We start from the raw sequence: 22171 nt of genomic DNA on the forward strand, positions 1-22171 counted from the left end.
TGATGTTTGATTATATGATATGATACACGAAAGACAGGAGAAAATTGGAGATAGAATCTAAAATCTCTTTGGCCAGAGATTTATTCATTATAGTCTTTCAAAAAAAAGTTATTTAGATAGAGTAGTTTTCATTCGACTTGAATGGTTTCTGCTTCTAAACAGGATTATAGGAGGGTATGCAATCCTGGAGAAGATTAATGAGTTTTATTCTCTTGCTATATGCAAATGTTCCATGTTACTTTGTAAGATGTGGCCTGGAAGGAATTACTAAGTATACAACATGCCAGGCAAAGAAAAATATCAAGTGTGCCCCCAGAGAGACTTGGCCATATGGTGAAAGGATAGCTTGGGGCTCTCTTACCCTTTTGTGGTTATGCACCATCTCTGTGCCCCCTGAAAAAAACTCCAAAGAAACCCTACAGACACACATTACCCTCCCACCATCACCAAAATCAACAAATGTAATACTAACTCTCTCTTAGTTCATCTTTGGTGATTGCTCTTGGTTCCGTGATTAAGATGGACAAACATGGAAGAGTTACAAAATGTGTGTGTGTGTGTGTGTGTGTGTGCGCGTGTGCGTGTGCTTGTGCCTGTGCCTGTGTGTGTTTGTGTGATGATACAGAGGTTAGGATACTGACATGGTATGCATTTTTAGTACCATCTGTATGTATTGCCTTCTGGTATGGTTTATGGGGTCTGTGTGTTTTTCTTTTGTACTAAAACCATCATCTCTGGGCACAGAGGGCTGGAAAAAACGATCACATTTCTTCATGAGCCGGGTGTGGAATACGTCAATAGAGAGCTGTAATAGCAGCTGAATTTCGCGACAATAGAGCAAGATCTTAACTTGACATCGGAAATGAAGTGTGTCCAGCGGTTCATGGCAGCCGCAGTATCTACGTTCCACATCAACGACTGCATTGTTAAATCTCTTGGTTGTCCAACAGCTCTGGTTCATGTGCTATTAGGATTATTAGAGTGAAAAAAAACCTCAGAACACCTGACAATCCTAATTAGTTCTGGCAAGCCCTACATGCAGGAGGGGGTTACAAGAGACGTACCACTGCTCCAAGTGATTCACAAATCATTTTCCATTTTCAGGTCTTCTCTCTTTTTTTTTTCTTTAAAATTTGTGAAATTCTCTTTAGTGTTTTAACACAGCTGAAATTCTTTCAGCTAAAATATTTTTTCTTGTATCCATCACTGGTGAAGTGTCAGGGCTGGGAAGGCAGCATTTCTCAGGGCCTTAGGCCTAATACCTTTTAAAAATCATTTTAAATCAGTTCCTTTGGGTGGGCATGGGGAGATGAGACTGAGACAAAGGGCTCTCCCAGGCTAAGATGATGATAAGGAGATGTCAATGTTACTAGTGTTTCTGTCAGAATTTTAAAACCCATGGAGCAGCTGAATCAGGATTAGCTGAGAGCCTGAGTTCATCACTTCTGGCTGAAGAAACAGTAGTTTCCAGATTGAACCAATTAGCCTGGTTTAGGGTTCAGAATGAAATCCTCTACCTTTGGATCCCTCTCTATGCTTTGATTTGTTATCTATACTGGCTTGCCATATATTTTCTTTCCTGGAAAAGGGATCATAGGGTCATGGATTTAGATCCAGACTTCTTAAAGCTCAGAGAATATACCACTCCCCCCCCCATTTTACAGGCACAGAAACTGAGGCCCTGAGAGGTTAAATGAACTTTCTAGGGTCACATAGCTAGTAAGTATCTGAGATAGGATGTGAACTCGATCAATCTTACTGATTTCAAGTTCAGTATTCTATCCACTGAATCATCTAGCTGTCAAGGAAATCAGGATGTACTTGCTTTTCTATGGAATTTCCATCAATATGATTATTTTTTCCAGTGGTGCAATTCCAAATTTTGTACTTATCTTTTTCCCAATGTGGAGTTTGGTCATATGGGGATCTATTTATCTATGGCTTTCTTCAATTACATTTGAGTTTTACTCACTGTCAGTAGGATTTTTGCTTCTCTTTCCATCAACTGTGTATCTCCACAAGTAGGGTCTGCTTAACCCTCAAGTGGCATGTGTTGTTATTATTGTTGTTGAGTTGTTTCTCAGTTATGTCTGACTCTTCATGACCCCATTTGGAATATTCTTGGCAAAGATACTGGAGTGGTTTGCCATTTCCTTCTCCACCTCATTTTATAGATGAGGAAAACTGAAGCAAACGGGGTAAAGTGACTTGCCCAGGGTCACACAGTTAGGAAGTGTCTGAGGCCAGATTTGAACTCAGGAAGAGGAGTCTTCCTGACTCCAGGCCAGGGACTGTATCCACTGTACTACCATGTAGGCAGAGAAAATTTCTCAACATACACAGTAGGTTAAGGAGTTGATCACACTGAAGTATAAGAGAATAGGGAAATCAATGGTTCTAGTCCTAGCTTTGCTAGCTAACAGGCAATGTGTCCTTGAATAAATCATCTAACATCACTGGGCCTCACTTTCCTCATATGCAAATAAAGAGAAAATATTAGATTCTTCCTAAGGTCACAACGAATTCTAAAATTTTATGGTTAGATAGAAATTGTTATAGATGTGCTTAGGATCCTTTTGTCCCTCATCAAACCTCATTTTATATTGTCTTTCTCATGATATGATTCCTGATAGAGAGCTGGAAGGAACCTGAGACTCCAAGTCCAAACCCTCCCTTTTTTGTGGGTTAGGTAATTGAGGTGAGGGGTGGTTAAGTGACTGGCTTATGGTCACACAGGTAGTGATCACAGGTGGGATTTGAACCCAAGTGTTCTGAAGCCAGTGCTCTACAGGGTTAAGAGCCCCTTTGAGGCAGGGCCAATGTCGGCCCTGTCTGGAGCAGAGAGAGCTATGTCTCATGAAATCAGTAGGATCCTCCCAATTCAGCCAGCAGGAAGTGTGTTTTCACTGCCCCTGACTGATTTACTCAACCAGGATTTACCTTGGGGATTAAACTCAGAGATTTTCAAAGTTGAGTATTTCTTGGTATGGAATAATTGATGCTGGTGACTCTTTGAGGACTATTTTTTGGCCTTCCAATTTAATGCTATAGTAGTGCTTTCTTTCTTTCTTTTTTTTTTTTTTACCATTTATACAGTCTTGGCAGAGGACTGTTTTCTGACATTTGGAATCCATATTCTTGAAAGGATGAGGGTTGTCCCACTCCCTGTGAGCAACTCTGCACAGAGACTCTTCACTGAGATATTTGGTTCTGTGCTATGTCACACACTCAGCCCATTGCTGACTCTGATTTTCATATCTGTGAATCAATAAATAGCCCTGTGACATCTTTCCCCATCACTGGTTGTGTTTAATGGGCTTATGCAGCTAGTGTGTGATTACAGGAATGCATTTGCCTGTTTTAAAATTGGAAACATGCTTGCAGCAAATGGGGAGTCAAAGTTACTGAGCTTAAAAGCAATTTCCTTCACATTCTTGCTTTTTGAGAGGGAAGGAAATGATGATACAAGCAATGGAGTTGATCGCTGGGATTAGAGGGGTACCCTGATTTCTTCATTCTGAACTCACCAATGGGAATTATTCTCTGCATCACCAAAAGATTGGCCCAGAAGCCCCTTGAAGCAGCAACTTCCCCTGGCTCACTTACAACATAACTGGACTAATAAAAACTCGATTGATAAATCATTTTCCTGAGAGCCATTCATTATGTCATTGGAGATCCATTTGTCATTGCCTTTCAACTGTCCCAGCTCCAAGCTGCCAGAAGTTTCTTTAGTGTTTTGTCACACCTATTTTCAGTGTGCTTATGTCACATCTATATCAGTTTCCTAATGGTAAGGGGCATACCATCCTAAATGATTTAATTTGATTAAAGTGCCCACCCCCTAGTCCATCTGCTACTGCCCACCCCTCTCGGATCACCTTCCATTTGCTCAGTAGAGATCTTCTGTAGACACAGGTATTTGCATATTTAATCCCCCCATTAGAAAGGAAGCTCCTTGGATGTTTTATGTTTTCTTTGTATCCTCAACACATAGAAAGAGCTTAATGAATACCCAGTGATTGAGTGCAACAAAAGAGTATTTGTCTGCTCTCTCCAGGCCAATGAACCCTCTGTATCTCATGGTTCCTACTTTATGATTCTAAGCTCTCCACCCTCATGTGGGCTGGGGAACCCACTTTTAGTCAGTTATATATTATAGAACTTTGGAATAGCACAAAGCTAGCTTGGTTCTAGGTTGCCAGGTGCCCCAGAGGCAGGAAGACTCATCCTCCTGAGTTCTCATTTAGCCATAGACACCAACTAGCTGTGTGCCCCTGGGTGAGTCACTTCACCCTGTTTGCCTCAGTTTCCTCATCTGCAAAATGAGCTGGAGAAGGGAATGACAAACCATGCCAGTATCTTTGCCGAGAAAACCCCAATTAAGATTCGGACATGACTGAAAACTACGGAACAACAACAAATATGCCAGGCATTGTGCTAAATAAGGCTGGAGATGCCCAGATGAAAGGAAAACAGTGCATCTCTTCAAGGAGCTTACAATCTAATGGGGGAAGATGACATGTTACATATATAAGAATATCAATAGCTGAACCTCAGCCTTTCTTCCCATCCTATTTTTGATTGTTCTCCTGGAGTCCTTATAGTTCTTTGACTAGACAGTCACTTTTTTTGGGGGGGGGGGCGGGGCAATGAGGGTTAAGTGACTTGTCCAGGATCACACTGCTAGTAAGTGTGAAGTGTCTGAGGTTGGATTTGAACTCAGGTCCTCCTGAATCCAGGGCTGGTGCTTATCCATTGTGCCCCCTAGCTGCCCCCAAATATGAAGGTATGAGACTCTGCTCATTCTTTTTTTTTCCCTTCTCAAGGCAACGAGGGTTAAGTGACTTGCCCAGGGTCACACTACCAGTAAGCATCAAGTGTCTGAGTCTGGATTTGAACTCAGGTCCTCCTGAATCCAGGGCCAGTACCTTATCCACTACGCCACCTAGCTGCCCCCCAACCCCGCCTGTCACTTTTTAATGAATATCTCTGTATCCATAAACTACTCTAAAGATTCCTGTTAGCACTACACAAACTGGTTTTGTTGGCAAAGGTTATGGAGCTGGATTCTCTTTTTCTAGGTTAGGTAAGTGTAAGAAAAAAATTGCCTTTCTGGACATATGAGGGGAAAAGACTATCTTGTGTATTACGTCTCCTCTTCTACCTCATTCTAATTCCCTCAAAATCCAATGATTTCCATGTCACTTAAAATCATAGACTCTGAGATCATATAGTTGAACCTCTTCCTGAACAGGAACCTTTTCTACAATACCCCTGCCAATCCTCAATGTAAGTACCTTATGAAGCTGCCCACTACACCTTTAGACAGCGGTTAGGAATTTTTTCTGTTAAATTGAATCTAAAATCTGTTTACTTTCTTTTACAAGTTCTCCCTTTTCTCCATTTCTCCTAATTCTGCTGTCTGGAGACAAAAAGGCCAAGTCAAAATTTTCTTTCTTAATTTTTTCCTTAAATACTTGAAGACAGCAATCACATTTCCCTTTGGGTTTTTTTTCCTAATACATATTAAGTACCTCAGTTTCTTTAACTCATCCCTGTCCAACTATACCTCCAATCTCTCAACATCCTGAAAATATCTTCCCTCCAGTTATCACAAACATAGTCCCAGACTAGACAATAACATCATTCATCATTGTTATACCACCATCTTGAAATTAAATTCTCCTTTCTGTCTATATTTTTCAGTACTTCCATTAATCCTCCCTGCTCACATCTCCTATTGTCTTCAACATTACCTGCGACCACTTTTCATTGTTCCAGCCTATAATTCCTATCCTGGTTTCTCTTTCTTTCCCCTAGTCCAGCTAATATCCAACCCTGTTCAACCTTTATCAGCTTTTTTCTCTACTTCTCTTCCCCAGATGCTGGGTGCTGCTGGGAAAGTATGAAATCACACTAAATTTCCCCAAAGATTTCAAAGGACTAGAATGATGGGGGTGAATAAAATTAGATAAAACTGAATAAGAAGTATAAATATGAGATTCTTATCCAATGACCAAATGGACAGGAAGAGATGAATTGTATCAATCTTGACATTCTGGCTATAAATGAAACCATAAGACAAAAGGAAATTGTAACTGGAATGAAAGGATGGTTCATGGATACTCTTCAAAGTGGCAAAGAGATGAGTTTTATATAATATGCTTAGAGGGAAAAACATTTCACAGGACAGTTGATCATGATATATTGCAATACTAATGGTAAGTATTCACAAAAAGACCATCATAAAAATAACTGCATCTCATGCACCAATTTGGATTGTTAAAGAGGAAGGGGTAAAGAACTAGGTAAAACCATCCAAACCAAATCAACATACACTGGTGGTACTTGGTAACTTTAGTGAGAATATGGGAAGCAAGGTCTGGGAAGAAGGAATAATGGATGTCAAAGACTTGTAGATTTATTAGAAGCTCTAGAGCTCCATATCATCAACCCTTAAAAAATATGTAGTTGGCTATACATGACAAACACCAAGTAACAGCATAAAAATGAAATATATTATATTTGTTATTGATGTGGAAGTTATCCCTAAGTCAGCTATGTATATTACAGTCAGACCAATAACTTATCAAGAAAATGGTAATAAAGAGAAAAGGAGAATTTAACTATGAACAATTTAAACAAGTAATTGAACGCAAAAATGGGAAAAGGGCAAGAGAAATGACAACACTGACTATAAAAATTTATTCAAAAGTTTAAAGAATGTAATTTGTCTCCAGAAGATTAAAAGAGCCCACAGAGTACCTCACTCAACAAACATGGGACTTACCAAAAGGAAAGATATGGCTGCCAAGGGTAGCAACAAATTAGAATATGAACTTATTTGTGAAATCTTATGAAGAAAGATGATAGATGATTATGAGCAATATTATTTCATAAAGCAGGATCAATAAATGGTAAAACCAATTAAACAAAGTTTGGCAAGATACCTAACTAAGCAAGTCAACAGCAGGGCATACCAGCATGAAAATGCAAGACAGACTACAAACAGGGGAAACATGGAAAATATTTTTTAAATTTTAAGCAAAATCTTTTTGCCAGGAAGGATGCTATTGTGGATAGACAGCCTTGAAGCCATAAAGACCCGATACATGCAAGTTGTGTGATTCTGGGCAAGTCATTTAAGCTCTCAGTGCTTTGTCAGCTCTCTAAGACTATAAGTGAGAATGTGTAGATGGTATTGTACTAATTGTATCAGACCCCAAGACATTTCAGAACCTTGTGGAAGTGATCTTTAATTGCTTCAATAATGCAAAATAAAGTTTTAGAGAAAGAATATTTTCAGAAAGAAAGCAGAATTGAAGTTGAGGATCAGTCATCTTTTTTACTTAGAGGTGATCTATGAAAGCTTTGAGAAGAGACAAGATCATTAAGGAAATGATTATAAAGCAGGGGTTCTCAATTTTGTTTTTATCATGGTCTATAGACACAGGAAAAACCAAGTGGATGAAGAATATTTTGTGCCCAATTAAAATATATATTATTTATTAATTTTTTTAGCATTCTTTTCTTTTTAAGTTGGATTACAAATTTTCTCCCTCTCCCACCCAATAAGAAGGGATGCAAAACTATACCAATTATACACATGAAATCACACAAAACATTTCCATATTAGCCATGTTGCAAAAAAAGAGCAAAAGAAAAAGTGAGAAAATTATACTTCAAATTTGCATTCAGAGTTCATCAGTTCTTTCTCTGGAGGTAGATAGAATTTTTTCCCCACCAAGAGTCCTTTGGAATTGTCTTGGATCATTGTATTGATTAGAGTAGCCAAGTCTCACAGGTGATCATCATTACGACATTGCTATTACTGTGCACAATGATGTCTTGGTTCTTCTCACTTCACTTTGCATCAATTTCTATAGGTCTTGCCATGTTTTTTTTTCTGAAACCACCCCCTCATCCTTTCTTACAGTACAATAACACTCCATTGAAATCATATGCCATGATTTGCTCATTCATTCCCCAATTGATAAGCATTTTCTCAATTTCTAATTCTTGGCTACCACAAAAAGAGCTGCTATAAATATTTTTGTACATATAGTCCATTTTTCTTTTTCTTTTATCTCTTTAGCATACAAACCTACTAGTGTTATTGATCATAGTTCCAAATTGTTCTCCAGTGTGGTTGAACCAGATCACAACTGTACCAATAGTTTATTAGTGTACTTATTGTCCCTCATCATCTCCAGCATTTGTCATTTGTGAGGTGGTACCTCAGAGTTTTTAAAATTTGCTTTTATCTAATCTCTAGTGATAGAGAGCATTTTTATATGACTATTGATTTCTTCATCTGAAAACTACCTTTTCATATTCTTTGACCATTTATAAATTGGCAAATGGCTCTTTTTTAAAAAACTAAATTTGACTCAGTGCCTTATGTATTTGAGAAATGAAACTTTTATCAATTTTTGTCAATTTTCACCATGAATTTAGGTAGACACTTTACAGAATTTATCCCAAAGTGTGACAAACACTTCAGATGAACAAACTAGGTCCAGAGGTCAATGGTAGGGAACAGAGCTATCGGAAAATTACAAAAGTTCCTTTACTGACTTCAAACTTCCCATGAAAGCAAAGATCTACCTTTACAATATAAATATTCTACAAATATTGCCAACACAGCAATAAGACATGCAACTGCCTCCTATCACACATAAGAAGTATATGGTGGTTGTGAGAAAGCTACAACATATAACCAACTAGGAAATTTTAAAAACAAGAGTATAAGATGTTCTCAAGGATAGGATAGGAAGAGAAGCTGGACTAACAACATGGCAAGAAAGTGATTTAAGAGTGGGGAATGATCTCTCTCTGCTTTAAGTGATAAGATGTCTAATCAATCGATTCATGGCCCTTAGAATAAGGGTGAAAAGTCTTTGAAACACATTTGATGAAGAGAAATGATGCTAGACAGGAACTGGGAAATTCAAGCAATTAGAGTGTGACTTTCCAATAAAACCAATGAGGAAGAACTGCTTGGGAGAGAAGAAAAGATCTTATCTTTAGCCTTAGATGGATCTCCTCTTCCTCACACACTGTCTCCTGCCCATTTGAAGATGACTTTGTTAGTTCTGAAGGATCCAGAGAGTAACCAAGGTGATATGTTCCCTGGCCACGTGTTCTTCTAGTAATAAATATATTTTTATTTTACAAGATTCGTGATGAACCTCCAATTCTTTGGGTGAGCTAGCCCCCGATACAGGCCACAAGTCCCCCCAAACATTTCCTATGGCAAAGGCTAACCCCTCTACCTTTGGCATTTGTCCCCTAACTTTTTACTTATGAACCTCAATCAATCCTTTTTCCTTTCTCTTTAGTAACATCTTTACTATTTCTGTCTCTTCCTTCTCCTTTTGTCTATGAACCCACTCATATGCTAAAAAAACCCAAAAAACAAACCTAAACTTTCCTCTCATCTTATTGTCCTTTGTTCCCCTTCCTCCTCTTCTTCCTCTTCCTCCTTCTTCAACTTTTTCAATAAGTAGTTGATACTTGTGGTCTTCATTTTTTTCACCATTTATGACTCAACTCCTCATAGTCTGACTCTTATACTCGTGATTCTCCTAAAATTCCTCTCCTCAATTTCATCAATGGTTTCCTAATTTCTAATCTTCTTAGTTTTTATTTTCCTTGACTTCTCTGTACCCAATGACACTCTTTTTATTAATTTTTTTTTTTTTTAGTGAGGCAATTGGGGTTAAGTGACTTGCCCAGGTTCACACAGCTAGTAAGTGTTAAGTGTCTGAGGCCAGACTTGAACTCAGGCACTCCTGACTCCAGGGCCAGTGCTCTATCCACTACGCCACCCAGCTGCCCCACCCAAATGACACTCTTGACCATCCCCACCTTGGCTTCATATTTTCAATTCCTTTGGGCTTCTGTGACACCGAATTTTCTCAGTTTTCCTCTTCCATTTTGTCTTTTGCTGACTTCAATTTCATTTCCTATCTCTCTGCAATGCTTTCTTTTTGGCTTTATTTTCTTTCTCTCTTTCCCACAGAAGTTCTTAGCCTGGTAACCATGTCTGTGGATTGTTTTCAGGGGTTCTATGAACTTGGATAGGGAAAAAATTATACCACTTCCACCAGCCCCTAAATGAAATTCAGCATTTCCTCAAATTCTTTAAAAACAATAAAACAAAAAATTAACAACAAGAAAAAGTATTTTAAAAACTTCCCCTTTTCTGAGGAGAGGAGGAGTCCAAAGGCTTTATCAAACTTCCAAGGGAGACCATGACAAAAACAAAATTAAGAACCCCTGCTTTATCATTGTTTCCTTAATGATCTTCCCTCTTCTCAAAGCTTTAAGAGATCACCTCTAAGTAGAAAGCTCACTGATTCTCAACTCCAGCCCTGATTTCTTTCCAGAAATGTTCTTTCTCTAAAACCTTATTCTGTATTATTCCTATCCCTCCCCCCCGCCCCCGCCCATGAAAGACATTCTTACAATATAACCCAAATGAACTACTCATTGTTTCTTGTGCTTGTGTCATGCTCTCTTCCTCTATCCTTCATCTGCTGCTTTTTCCCAGGGCTTGAAATCCTCTCCTTGACATTTGTATATGTCACCATTCTTCAGGGATCAGCTTTTTCCTCTGTGAATCTTTCCCTTGAATGTTTCCATCCAGAAATGATTATTCAACTCCTCCAACTTTACATGAATGTTAAATTTCTCTTAAGTATCCATCATAGTCTACTGTATAATAGCATTTTTTTGCATACATACCTAATCACTCTTTCTAAATTATAAATTCCTGTAGGGGAGGAACCTTGTCTTCTTCTTATTATTATTTATTATATCCTTTACCATGTAGCAGAATACACTGAATTTTTGACGTTTAATAAATATTTGTTGATAGAATATTGGATGAAGACAACAAGGGGATGTCACAAGGTAGTACAAAAGGCTGATCATTAAATAATTTTTACACACAGTAACTGCTATGGGAGCACAGATGACAAAGAGATCACTTCAGCCTAGACAGATCAAGGAAGTTTTTATGGAACAGGTAATAATAACAACAACAACAATATGAATAATAACTAGCTTTATGTAGAGCATTAAGGTTTGCAAAGTGTTTTACAAGTATTTTCTCATTTGAGCCTTACAACTGTAACGATTGGAATGACGCCACCTGCTGGAGACTTACTGTAGAAGAGCTCTGCCCATGAGGTGAAGGTCTTTGAGGGCAAGACCAGGCATCTTTTCTTTGGTGTCAGGAAGTGACGTTTGCTTGTGGGAGGAAGAAGGGGGAGCCTGGCGCTTTGGGGCTTTTTTCCTGGGGACTCTGGCAGAGAGCGGAGCTAGAAATGTGCTCTCCCTTTAATAGATAGATGAATGTAGGCCTTTCTCTCTCTCTTTACCAAATTCTTATTCTCCTTAATAAATGCTTAAAAGCCTAACTCTTGCTAAAGCTTATAATTTATTGGTGACCACTCATTAGATATTTTAGACAGTTTAGCTAGATTTTAGGCTTAACAGAACAATCCTGGGAAATAGAAGCTATTATTCTCATTTTATAGGAAATTGAGGCAAACAGTTTAAGTGACTTGCCCAGGGTTACACAACTAGTTAAGTATCTGAGGCTGCATTTGAACTCAGGTCTTACTAATTCTAGGTCCAGCACTCTATGCACTGTAACACCCACCGTCTCTAAGTAGTATTAGGGTATCAAAGGACAACCATGTTATGAATTAGTGGTGAAGAAGGGCAAATACAGTTTTCTCTTTCCCCCTACTGGAAAAGTTTATGGTAATTAAACAGCCACAACATTAACCAAGATAAGATCTGAAATGGTTTGGAATAGTTTCTTTTCAATGTTACATCACTTTTTTACATAGTTTAATATTTTAGTACTTTAATGAATTCATGATCTCATTGCTCTAGGGGCTTTTGTCAGTAGCAGAGATCACAATGAATACCTGCCTCCTCGTCCTGGGTGATTCTTTTTCTATATCCTCTTATAAGTCCTTTATTGAAAGTACAACCAATATGCTTAGAGGAGAGCAGTCTTCTTCTCAGCTTCTATGTTACAAGGGTACCCATATAGCCATAGTCTGCCTATTATCCCTCACTCTTGACATATGAATGGCAAACCTCCTTTTCCCAGTCATAAATCTCTTAATTTGTATCTTTTATGCTACTTTTTGCACACAATTCATTGTTAATAACATGCTGCAGCCTCATTATGCCCACTGTACAGAAAGTATTTCTAGTCCCCTTTGGGTGATCTGCCCCTTTGATTCCTGAGAGATTGTGAAAATCTATGATTCACAGCTTTAATGTACCAATGGAAGAATAATGGGACTAAAAATAGTTTTATATTTTAGGGAAAAGCTTGGGGTCTCTCAAAGTGTTAGAAAAATTCTTTTTAAAATGTTTAATTTTCTCTGATTTTCAACTTGAAAAATGTCCCCCCAAACACAAAATACAAAAAGAAAAAAAGAGGATTGTTTATCAAAATGTGAATCTCTATTATATAAATTTTAAAAGTATATAATAAATTCATTAACTTTGAAGATGTCCAGCTTTCTTTTTGTTATCTTCCTTATCATTATTATGATTATTTTTGGAAATTTATTAGATGCAACTGTAATGATTGGAATGACGCCACCTGCTGGAGACTTAGTGTAGAAAAGCTCCACCATGAAGTGAAGGTCTTTGAGGGCAAGACCATGCTTCTTTTCTCTGGCATCAGGAAGTGACGTTTGCTCATGGGAGGAAGAGGGGGGAGCCTGGTGCTCTGACTCATGCTCTTTCCTGAGGACTCTGGTGGAGAAGGGAGCTGGAAATGCACTCTCCCTTTAATAGATAGATGAATCTAGGCCTTTTCCTCTCTCTTTACCAAATTCTTATTCTCCTTAATAAATGCTTAAAAGTCTAACTCTTGCTAAAGCTTATAATTTATTGGCGGCCATTCATTAGAGATTTCGGATAGACTAGCTAGAATGTTATCCCTTAACACAACCTAGTCCCTCCTTCTCATTCCTATTCAAGTGTAGGTACAGTTCTTCATCCATGTATAATATTTATACTACATGTATGCATATTACATACACACACACACACACACACATATACCAATATGCCAATATATTGTGTGTATTCAAACCCAATGCGTGTGGAAAGCAATGCTTCACAATACAAATGAGTGAATGGTGCAAGAGAATAGAGCAAAAGGCAATGATATCACAGGCTGTTTTGAGAGGTTTAGTGACCAGAACTTGGGAAGCCATGGTCCTACATACTTTGACAGTTAAAAAGTCTGAGAGACATAGTTGCTGGGTAATTTAATAATTTCGTTAATAAGGCTAGCATGTTTATTAATAAAATTAGGTCGGTGGCACTCTTGAATGCCAAAGATCCCTCATGGTGATGGGCTCACAGTTTAAGTGTCCTTCAAAGAGTAGCTGTTCCTAAGGGTGGCAATCAACTCTGGTTAACAATTAATGAGAAAATGAATATTATAATGAGGGACTCAATCTAATGAGAGTCTTAGGGGTATGTGACTAGGATCACTCAAATCTTGGTCAAAGAGGCTTATCAATTTCCATATCACCTGTCTGATGAAAGGGAGCATCTACATTTTCCCTACCTGTCTGAGTAAACACAATGAGCAGGGGGAGTCCATCTCTTAGCCTAAACTTAGAATTTCTTTTACTGTTTTTGATTAGATCTTAGTCTGGGTAAGTCTTTGAGAGAGATTTCCCACACTGGTTGGTTTCTGGATGAAGAAGTAGAAAAGGGGAAAACCCTCGGTCCTGCTTCAAAAATTAAAGAGAGAAATAATCTTTTCTCTCAGTATTCTGCCCTAGTCAGACCACATCTTAGAAAGACAACAATAAGAAGGTTCATGTTCCAGAAGTGACCTAAGCACATGTCATCATCCTATGACAAGTTGAAGGAATGAACAACTGAGGATGTTCCTTCTAGACAAGAAAGGCTCAAGGAGGGGAATATAAAAGCTGTCTCCACGTACTCAAAGGGCTGTAATGCCTAAGATGAATTACATTTATCTCCAGAGGACAAAACAAGCAACACAGGGTCGAAGAAGCAAAGAGCCAGGTTTAGGCTTGACTTGTGGAAAATGTGTTGACAATTAGGGCTGCCCCAGAGTACAGAAGGCTTGCCTGGGGGACAAGTAGGTTACTCTTCACTAGAGGTCTTCCAGCAAAGGCTAAATGATTATTTGTCCAAAATGTTTCCAAGGATATTCCCTCCTGGGGTAGACGATGGATGGGATGGTCTCCCAGGACCCTTCTGACTGAGATTCTGTGAATGAAGGAATAGACTGTTCAACTGAAACCATCCAGGCCCCAGGGCAGGAAGGACACTCTGGTTCAGAGCTCAGCCTACAAGAAGAATCCCAAGTCCTGTCAGCACCTGACCCTTCCCTTGAGGTCTTCCATCCCACATCAGGCCCAGTCAGGCTTAATTTGTGAGAATGCTTGGAGCAGGACCTGAAGTGCAGTCTGTCAACAGAATGAACCTCCTCCCTATCGCCACTTGTGTAGAAAAGGAATGATGGCATGCTCCTGGCCATTTCCATGATAAGAATGAAATGCAGTTCAAGCAAGGACTGCGACCTGTTTTCTTTTCCATGCCCAGGGGATATCTCTGTAGGAATCTCCTGTCCTCCAACAACAAAATTACCACCTTTGCTTCTCCCAAAGTGCCCCGAAGGCCCATTAATCATGGCTTCTTTTCTCCTACACATTTGAATGTGACTGTATTAAATTCCAGCCAAGCTCTACACTACTAAAATATACAGTGAAGAAAAGTTTGGGTCTCAATGGAGAGAGAATGAAGGAAGCAGTGAGAGTTCATTGTCTTTTTTTCCCCCTAAGGAAACCTCTCTAATGTCATAGACCTGGAGCTTAGTGCCAAATACTTAAGAAATATGCTCTTGTTCCACAACCAGACATGCCATTTAAGTCAGGATTGGCCTGAAATGCATGGAATTGTTTTGTTTAAGGATCCCAGGGATTAGAGCTGGAAGGGACCTTCAAGGCATTCTAGTCCAACCTTCTCATTTCACAGATGAGGAAATGAATACCCAGGGAAATTAAATGACTTGCCCAAAGTCACCCAGATAACAAGAATAGAAATGAGAATTGAACTCAGGTTTTATGACTCCAAGTTTTGCTCTCTTTCCACTATACCATTGTGAAAAGGAATGGTTTCTTCCTCCTAGTTGTTAGTAAAGTCTTTTCAATTGTACTGAAGAAGAAAACATTTTTTGAAATGATACAAAGCTCTTCTACAGCCTAGCTAACATCCTGACAATATTTATGCTAACAATAATAATGCTGATACACTTCTCATGTGTATGTGTAGGGATCTGGAAATACCTCTAGCTGTATACAAAAAGTACTGATCGGTTGTTACACTCAAGCTTCTAGAAACAAGTAGAATGCTTTGCACTTTTTTATAATTTTTTTTTTGTGGGACAATGAGGGTTAAGTGACTTGCCCAGGGTCGCACAGCTAGCATCAAATGTCTGAGGCCAGATTTGAACTCAGGTCCTCCTGAATCCAGGGCCAGTGCTTTATCTACTCTGCCACCCAGCTGCTCCGTACTTTTTTTATAAATTAAGAGAAATCAATTGATCAGATTGAGAAATTCAGAAGAGAAAAAACCATCAGTGAAAAAGTAGGGTGCTTGTCCTTAAGAGTAACAGTTATTATTTTAGATGCAAGAATGTGAACTGTACACATTAATCACAGCAAATGGAGAAGGATCTTGCATCACATTCTCTTGGGTATTCAGACAACGTCTATTTCTGTGGTATCTGAATGCTCCCATAATCTCATAATAATTCCAATTGACCATGAAGGAGGAAAGAATAAGCTTCTCATTCTGCATATACATGGCACGTTCCTAAACCACAGCTTGGGTGGGTATTGGGCCAGTTTTTGTCCCAGGCACATCAGTCACTAAGAAACATCCCAGGGAACTTGCGAATGTTGTATATTTTGCCAGGGGTGGAGGATGCAAAGTTGTCAACTCTCTTGTTTTTCAAATGTGGGTTGTGATTTCCTTCCAAGCCAAATTTAATCAAAAGGCACGGGGTGATGGCGTCTATTGGGCTAAACCCTCACTGCTGATGTATGAGAACTGTTAGCAGAGTGTAAACCCTGGGTGAAAGCAAAATATTTGTTAAGTGTCTAACAGGCTGAGAATGCTGAAAGCAGCCCTAGCCCTGGTTTTCATTAGTAACACACTTAGGAGGGCACAGACATTGAAATATCACTTCCACTGTTGATTCCTGAGAGCTTGAATCTACAATGGATCAGTCACAGACAGCAAGGAGTCATATTTAAGCCAGCCCTCTCTGTTTCACTGAACCGTGGCAATACAATTTTCTGAAAGAAATGGAAATGTTTACAGAACTGTTAAACACCTCCCGCCATGTACAAGTCTGGTTTATTATGCTCCTTCCTTCTCACCAGCCCTAAAGGCCACTGAGATATCCCATTTTCCATCTAATGAGGCAAATAGGCTTCAGGGCCAGACGGTCAAATAGGAAACTAAGAGTGTGCTCTAAGATCTATCCACCATCATTGCTATTTATAAGATTTGGCTGTATCTCATACAAACTGCTATTAGATAGAAATGAATGGATTAAAAGCTAAACTGATTTTTCAACTGCAAATCAGCCACACTCCAAATGAACAGATATGGACAAAAAATTGGGCAGTTACTATTAAACCAAGTACCTGTGGGATGTGTTGACTGTACAGTGTTCAAGTTATCATTTTAGTTTGGATCCATGGCCCTAGGGTTTGGCTTCTCAGGGAAGGGATGATGTAGCAGTGGCAATAAGGAAGGTTCAAACATTCTTTCTCCACCACCATTAGTGAAGAATATTAATGGACTTTATTGTCCTATCATATGCAAACAGCACAATTGGTATGTGAAACTTAAGGTGGCTAAAAGATGTTTGTTGTTGTTCATCCTTAGTTCTCAAAGAGGACCAGTGATAACAGGAGGGTGACGTCCTGACTTGCAAGTGAATTGGATTTAAGCGAGGCAGAGCTGTGCAGTCAGCAGCCTCACTCTCTCCTCCGGAGTCAGGAGATTCAAGATGACTAGCGATGGCCCCCCTTGTCTGTATTTTTTTTTTTTTTGGTGGAGCAATGAGGGTTAAGTGACTTGCCCAGGGTCACACAGCTAGTAAGTGTCAAGTGTCTAAGGTCAAATTTGAACTCAGGTCCTCCTAACTCCAGTGCTGGTGCTTTATCCGCTGTGCCACCTAGCTGCCCCCTGCGCCACCTAGCTGCCCCCCCCCTTGTCTGTAAAATGATGGGGGTTGGTCTAGATGTCCTCTGAGATCTCTTCCAGCTATAGAGCTACGATCTTATGCCTAGGTGGTGATAGAGCACCAAGGGAAGAAGTATCATAAAGTTCTAAGAGACTGATTGGATTATATTATCTAATGCAACTCTCTTATCTTAGAGATAGGGAAAGTGAGGCCCAGGCTCACAGTTTTGAAGCTGGAAGGGATTTCAGAGTTTCCTTAATCCAAGTCCCTCATTTGATAGATGAGGGAAATGAGACCTAAAGAAACTAAGTGATATATCCTAGGTAAATAAAGGTTCTTGGCAAAGGTCCAATATATACAAAAATGTTTAGAGCAGTTTTAACACCACAAGGAACTGAGGGGATGCCCATCAATTGCTGACTGAATGAACAAGTTATGATATAATAGTGTCATGGAATATTACTGTGGTGTAAAATATGATGGAGGGGATGGCAAAGAACTGGAAACTAAGTGTATGCCTATCAACTGGGGAATGGATGAACAAGTTATGCTATATGAATGTAATGGAATACTATTGTGCTATAAGAAATTTTGAAGGGGATGGTTCCAGAGACACCTGACAAGACATTAATGCAGAAGCAGGAAACCAATTTATGCAATAATAACATTTTAAAGGCAAACCACTTTGAAATGCTTACAAACTCTAATCAAAGCAACGACTAATCATGATTCCAGAACAATTATGAAATGTGCTACTTACCTCCTAAAAGGTGAGAGATTCAGAGTACAGATTGAAATGTATTTTTTTGGAGTTGACAAGTATTGGAATTTGTTTTACTTGACTATGCATATTAGTTACAGGGATTTTTGTTTTTCTGTCCTTTTGTTCCCACAATGGGGGACAGAGCTGGTGAGGTAGGAGGAAGAAAAATAGCTTGTGGTATATTAAAAAAATAAACAAGTAAGCTAAGGCTCTTGGACTACTTTTAGGAGGCCACTGGGTAAAATCCATCTTTGAATACTTTCTCCAAATATTATAAGATTTTAGCTCTGAAATGTCAGTTTGAAGTAGGTATATTCATAGTAGAAAGTGCTATGGGTGCAGATGAGGAAGAATCAAGTAATGCTTCATGAAGGAGAGAGCAAGGGAAATGGCTTTGAAGGATGGTTAGGCTTCCAATAGGTGGAGACATGAGGAGAGCATCCTACCCATGGTGCATTGCTGAGAAGGAATGTTCACATGCCCCTCCCCCTTGAGATGTCTCTATAAACTTGGTAGAACGTACCTTTACATCTCTATACATGGGCTCTGTTATAAGCTGTTACACTGCCCAATCTCAAATGAACAGTTATTTATTCTTAGATATGGTTCCCCTGTCAAGTCCTCAACAGAAGCTTTTGGGTTATGATCAATCGACACTACCATATAATTTTAAAAGAAAAGGGCTTTGGGACAACTGGGAAAGAACCAAAGATGTCAGAGTCCAGGTCTACAGATTCATGATCTTCAAGATAATTCAGGTCCAAACATGCTCCTTTCTCCCTGATTATCCAGATAATATGGGGCAAAATTAATATTTTGGGGCTAAACAATCAATACCAACTCACTATCATCTCAAACTCTCCTTCTATGTGCTGCCCCTATACTCATTCTTTTATTCCCACACTGTTGTACATAGAGGTCTTTTTTTAAAAAATCTAGTGGAAATGTAGACAAATGCAAATGTCTTCTCCAGGGGATTTAGAACTGTTAGTTGTGAGTGACATGAGTGGCACCCTGGAGTCATCAAGAGAAATGGAATGTTTTTTCCCTCTAGCCCCCTTTCTTAGCCATAAGCCTTCTCTTTTTTGAAGACAGCTTGCTTTTCTGAAGATAAAGATAAATTAAAAGAATGAGATTTTTTTTGATATATCAATGTAAAACAGGATCTACAAGAACATAAAATTGCCACAGTGGACCAGATTCATTCTCGTCTCTGATAGTAACATCAAAGGATTTATTTTTTGCTGGAGTATAGAGAGTTTAGAGCACTGCTCTAAACACCAACTACACTCATGGATGTCCAAAACGTGAATTAATTTAAATTCATGCTGAACTGATATTTTAATTAACTTTGACAAACAGTAAGTACCAATCGTCTAAAAAGCATTGTGCCAGGCTCTGGGTCATGAGATTATAGCTTTAGAGTTTAGACCTTAGAGATCATTGGACACCCTCCATATTACAGGGGAGGAAACTGAGGTTAAGCAACTTCCCAGGGTTACTCAAAGGGATGGGGAAGGCAGTAGCATTATTCTGCTCTCTAGAAACCTTGTGAGTGGTATGTTTTCACATGGGAATCTGCCTAACTTGTTTTGGGGGAGTCTCATTAGTTGTAGTTAGAGCTCTATATCTGTAAAGGACATGAGTTGGAAGATGTTCATTTTTTATAAAAAAAAAAATGCTGAACCACTTGCACAGGTTAGGCAGATAGGCAAGTCAGCTCCAGGCTGGGGGTTCAAAAGCTGAGGATTTTAATCTTAGCTTTGCCAGTTACTGCTTTAAGTCTCGTAGCCATTCTGTCTCAGGTTTTCTGTCTCTAAAAGAGGTCCAACTTCATTTTCAGGAGAATAGCAGCATTTGGCTGCTCCCTCTATATTTCCTCTATTAACATCTGTTTCAAGTTCCTGCTGGTATTTCTTAACCTTCATATAATATCCACCTATTAACATCTGGAAAAATCTGCCCATTTTATCCCAAACATCAACAAATTTTCTTGGTTTCAGTTTCTTTTTCTGAGATGTACCTGTGTCCCTGCTGAGAACAGAAAGAAGCTTTGAGACCATTCCTTATTCTTCTTGTACATCATCTAATGTAGCATCAGTTCTAGATGCTAACAAGCTACATTCCCTAGACAGGTGAGGCATTAGACACACAGGGCTTGCCCAGAGGGCTGATTACCTTTTCATTCTTTTTCTCCTCTGTTTTGCAGGCTGTGTTGGTTGGGCTGGAAGTCATTAAGCCACTAATGGGCCCACTGCCCATGTCTCCATTCAGGTTGGCCGCACTGACATTGGGAGGAGTGATGGCCGAGGCTGCTGAAGTGAGAGGGATGACAGGCCTGGGGCACTGGGCTCCAGAGACGACCTGAATTGGGGATTGATGGAGGTGCTGTGGAGATACAACGGTGTGCGGCCTGATCCCTGTAGCTGGCAGGCGGGATGGAGAGCTTTGGGTACGTAGAGGTGAAACTGTCGCAGTGGGCCGGTCTTGAGACTGGGCAGAAGGGTGGGCAGCTGAATACAAATGGTGTTGGAGAGAACAAAACAGATGAATGATTAGCTTGAAAATTTCAACCCATAGCAATGCTACTGTTTTTTTTTTAAATCAACAAATGAGTAAAAAAGCATTTATTAAGTACTTAGTATATGCAAGGCACTGTGATAAATAGTGGAGATACAAACAGAAAACTCAAGTAAGTCCCTGTTTTCAAGAATGGAACTATTAACCCTCATTGCCCCACAAAAAAAACAAAAAACAAAAAACAAGAATGGAACGTACTTGCCTTCTTCAAAGAACTCTCACATATTACCTCCACTCCATCTCACAGACTGAGAAACCAAGATGTAAGAATATTGTGTATCATCACATAAAACATTTCTTTAGTAGCATCTGTATAGCTAGTGAGTTGAAGATTCATAGTGAAGCTATTTCTGGGGGTCATTTGGCCAGTAGTCTGTATCTTAGTGCCTGACTGAGAAGCAAGAGCAGAAGCATAATGACCTAAATCTTGATTGATTTGGCTCGTAGGAGACATATGTACTTCTGTTGGTAAATTATTGGGCGGATATTATCTGAAGCTTAAGAAATACCAGTAGGAACTCGAAATATTTTTTCCCCTCAATTATGTAGAAAGAGACCTAAATGCCCTTTGAAAGAACTGGACATCATAGTCCATTTTGAAACTCTGGTCCCTGGGGTGAAGATGGGCCAACACAAAGCAGAAGACTTTGGAAAATGCTATTGCTAAAATGTTCATACAAAGTATGCTGAAGACTCTTAGAGAAGACATAAGATGATTCTATACTACAATAGGCATGATTTAAGGTTGGGGAATATCAAGCACCACCAACAGGCACAGAACTGGGTCCAGGACTAATCTAGGTAATATTTAATTGTTTCTTCTTAACCTACTCATTTTGCCATCCCCCCCACCCCACAACCATGCCCACCCTCAATAAAGCTAAGAGCATTTGACATCACTTTCTATGAACTTCTCCCCTCTCCCTACAAAGATAAACATCCCAAAGGTAAAATGAGTCAGTTTTAGGGAAGAAAAACATTAACAAACATCCATTAATTACTATCACTTGAAAAAGTATTCAAAATCTAATAATCAGTTAATGCAAATTTAAACAACTTTGAGGTTACTATCTGATACCTCAGAGGTATCACTCTATTGTTTATTATTAGTAAAGATGGCAGAAGATGAGAAAATTTAATATTGGCAGAGTGTTAGGAACGAAATACAATGATTCATTGCAAGGGGCACTACTGTGAAATGGTCTAACCATTTTGGAAAGAAATAGAAAATTATCAGTGAAAGTTACGAAGCTATTCATATCCTTTGGTCCAGGATCTGATGTGATTTTATCAGTAAAAATGTCACTAAATAAGAGGCATTAACATCTGCTTTGTTGCTGTACCCTAAAGACCATGGGACTTTTCCATCTAATTCAGAGCAAAAACCTTCCATGTATGTTATCTCCTGCATTAGAGCATGGACTAGCTCCCTGTGAGCCAGGACTGTCATTTATTTCTATTTGCATTCCTTGCACTTAGCGCAGTGCTTTCCATGTATGGAGAGCTTAATACATTCTATATTCATTCATTCATTTAAA

The 22171-nt window shown here is 39.1% G+C and overlaps 1 protein-coding gene across 3 annotated transcripts in view; it reads right to left on the reverse strand.

Annotated features, from left to right (window-relative positions):
* SH3RF3 (SH3 domain containing ring finger 3) overlaps positions 1–22171 on the reverse strand; it is a 570619-nt gene that overhangs the window by 68320 nt on the left and 480128 nt on the right. For all 3 annotated transcript variants that reach the window (XM_043997997.1, XM_043997998.1, XM_043997996.1), the window contains one exon: positions 20232–20566. In XM_043997997.1, coding sequence (XP_043853932.1) covers positions 20232–20566 — 335 coding nt within the window. The remainder of the gene's footprint in view (positions 1–20231; positions 20567–22171) is intronic.

The sequence above is a fragment of the Dromiciops gliroides genome, chromosome 3 (genome assembly GCF_019393635.1).
Source record: "Dromiciops gliroides isolate mDroGli1 chromosome 3, mDroGli1.pri, whole genome shotgun sequence".
Classification (NCBI taxonomy): Eukaryota; Metazoa; Chordata; class Mammalia; order Microbiotheria; family Microbiotheriidae; genus Dromiciops; species Dromiciops gliroides.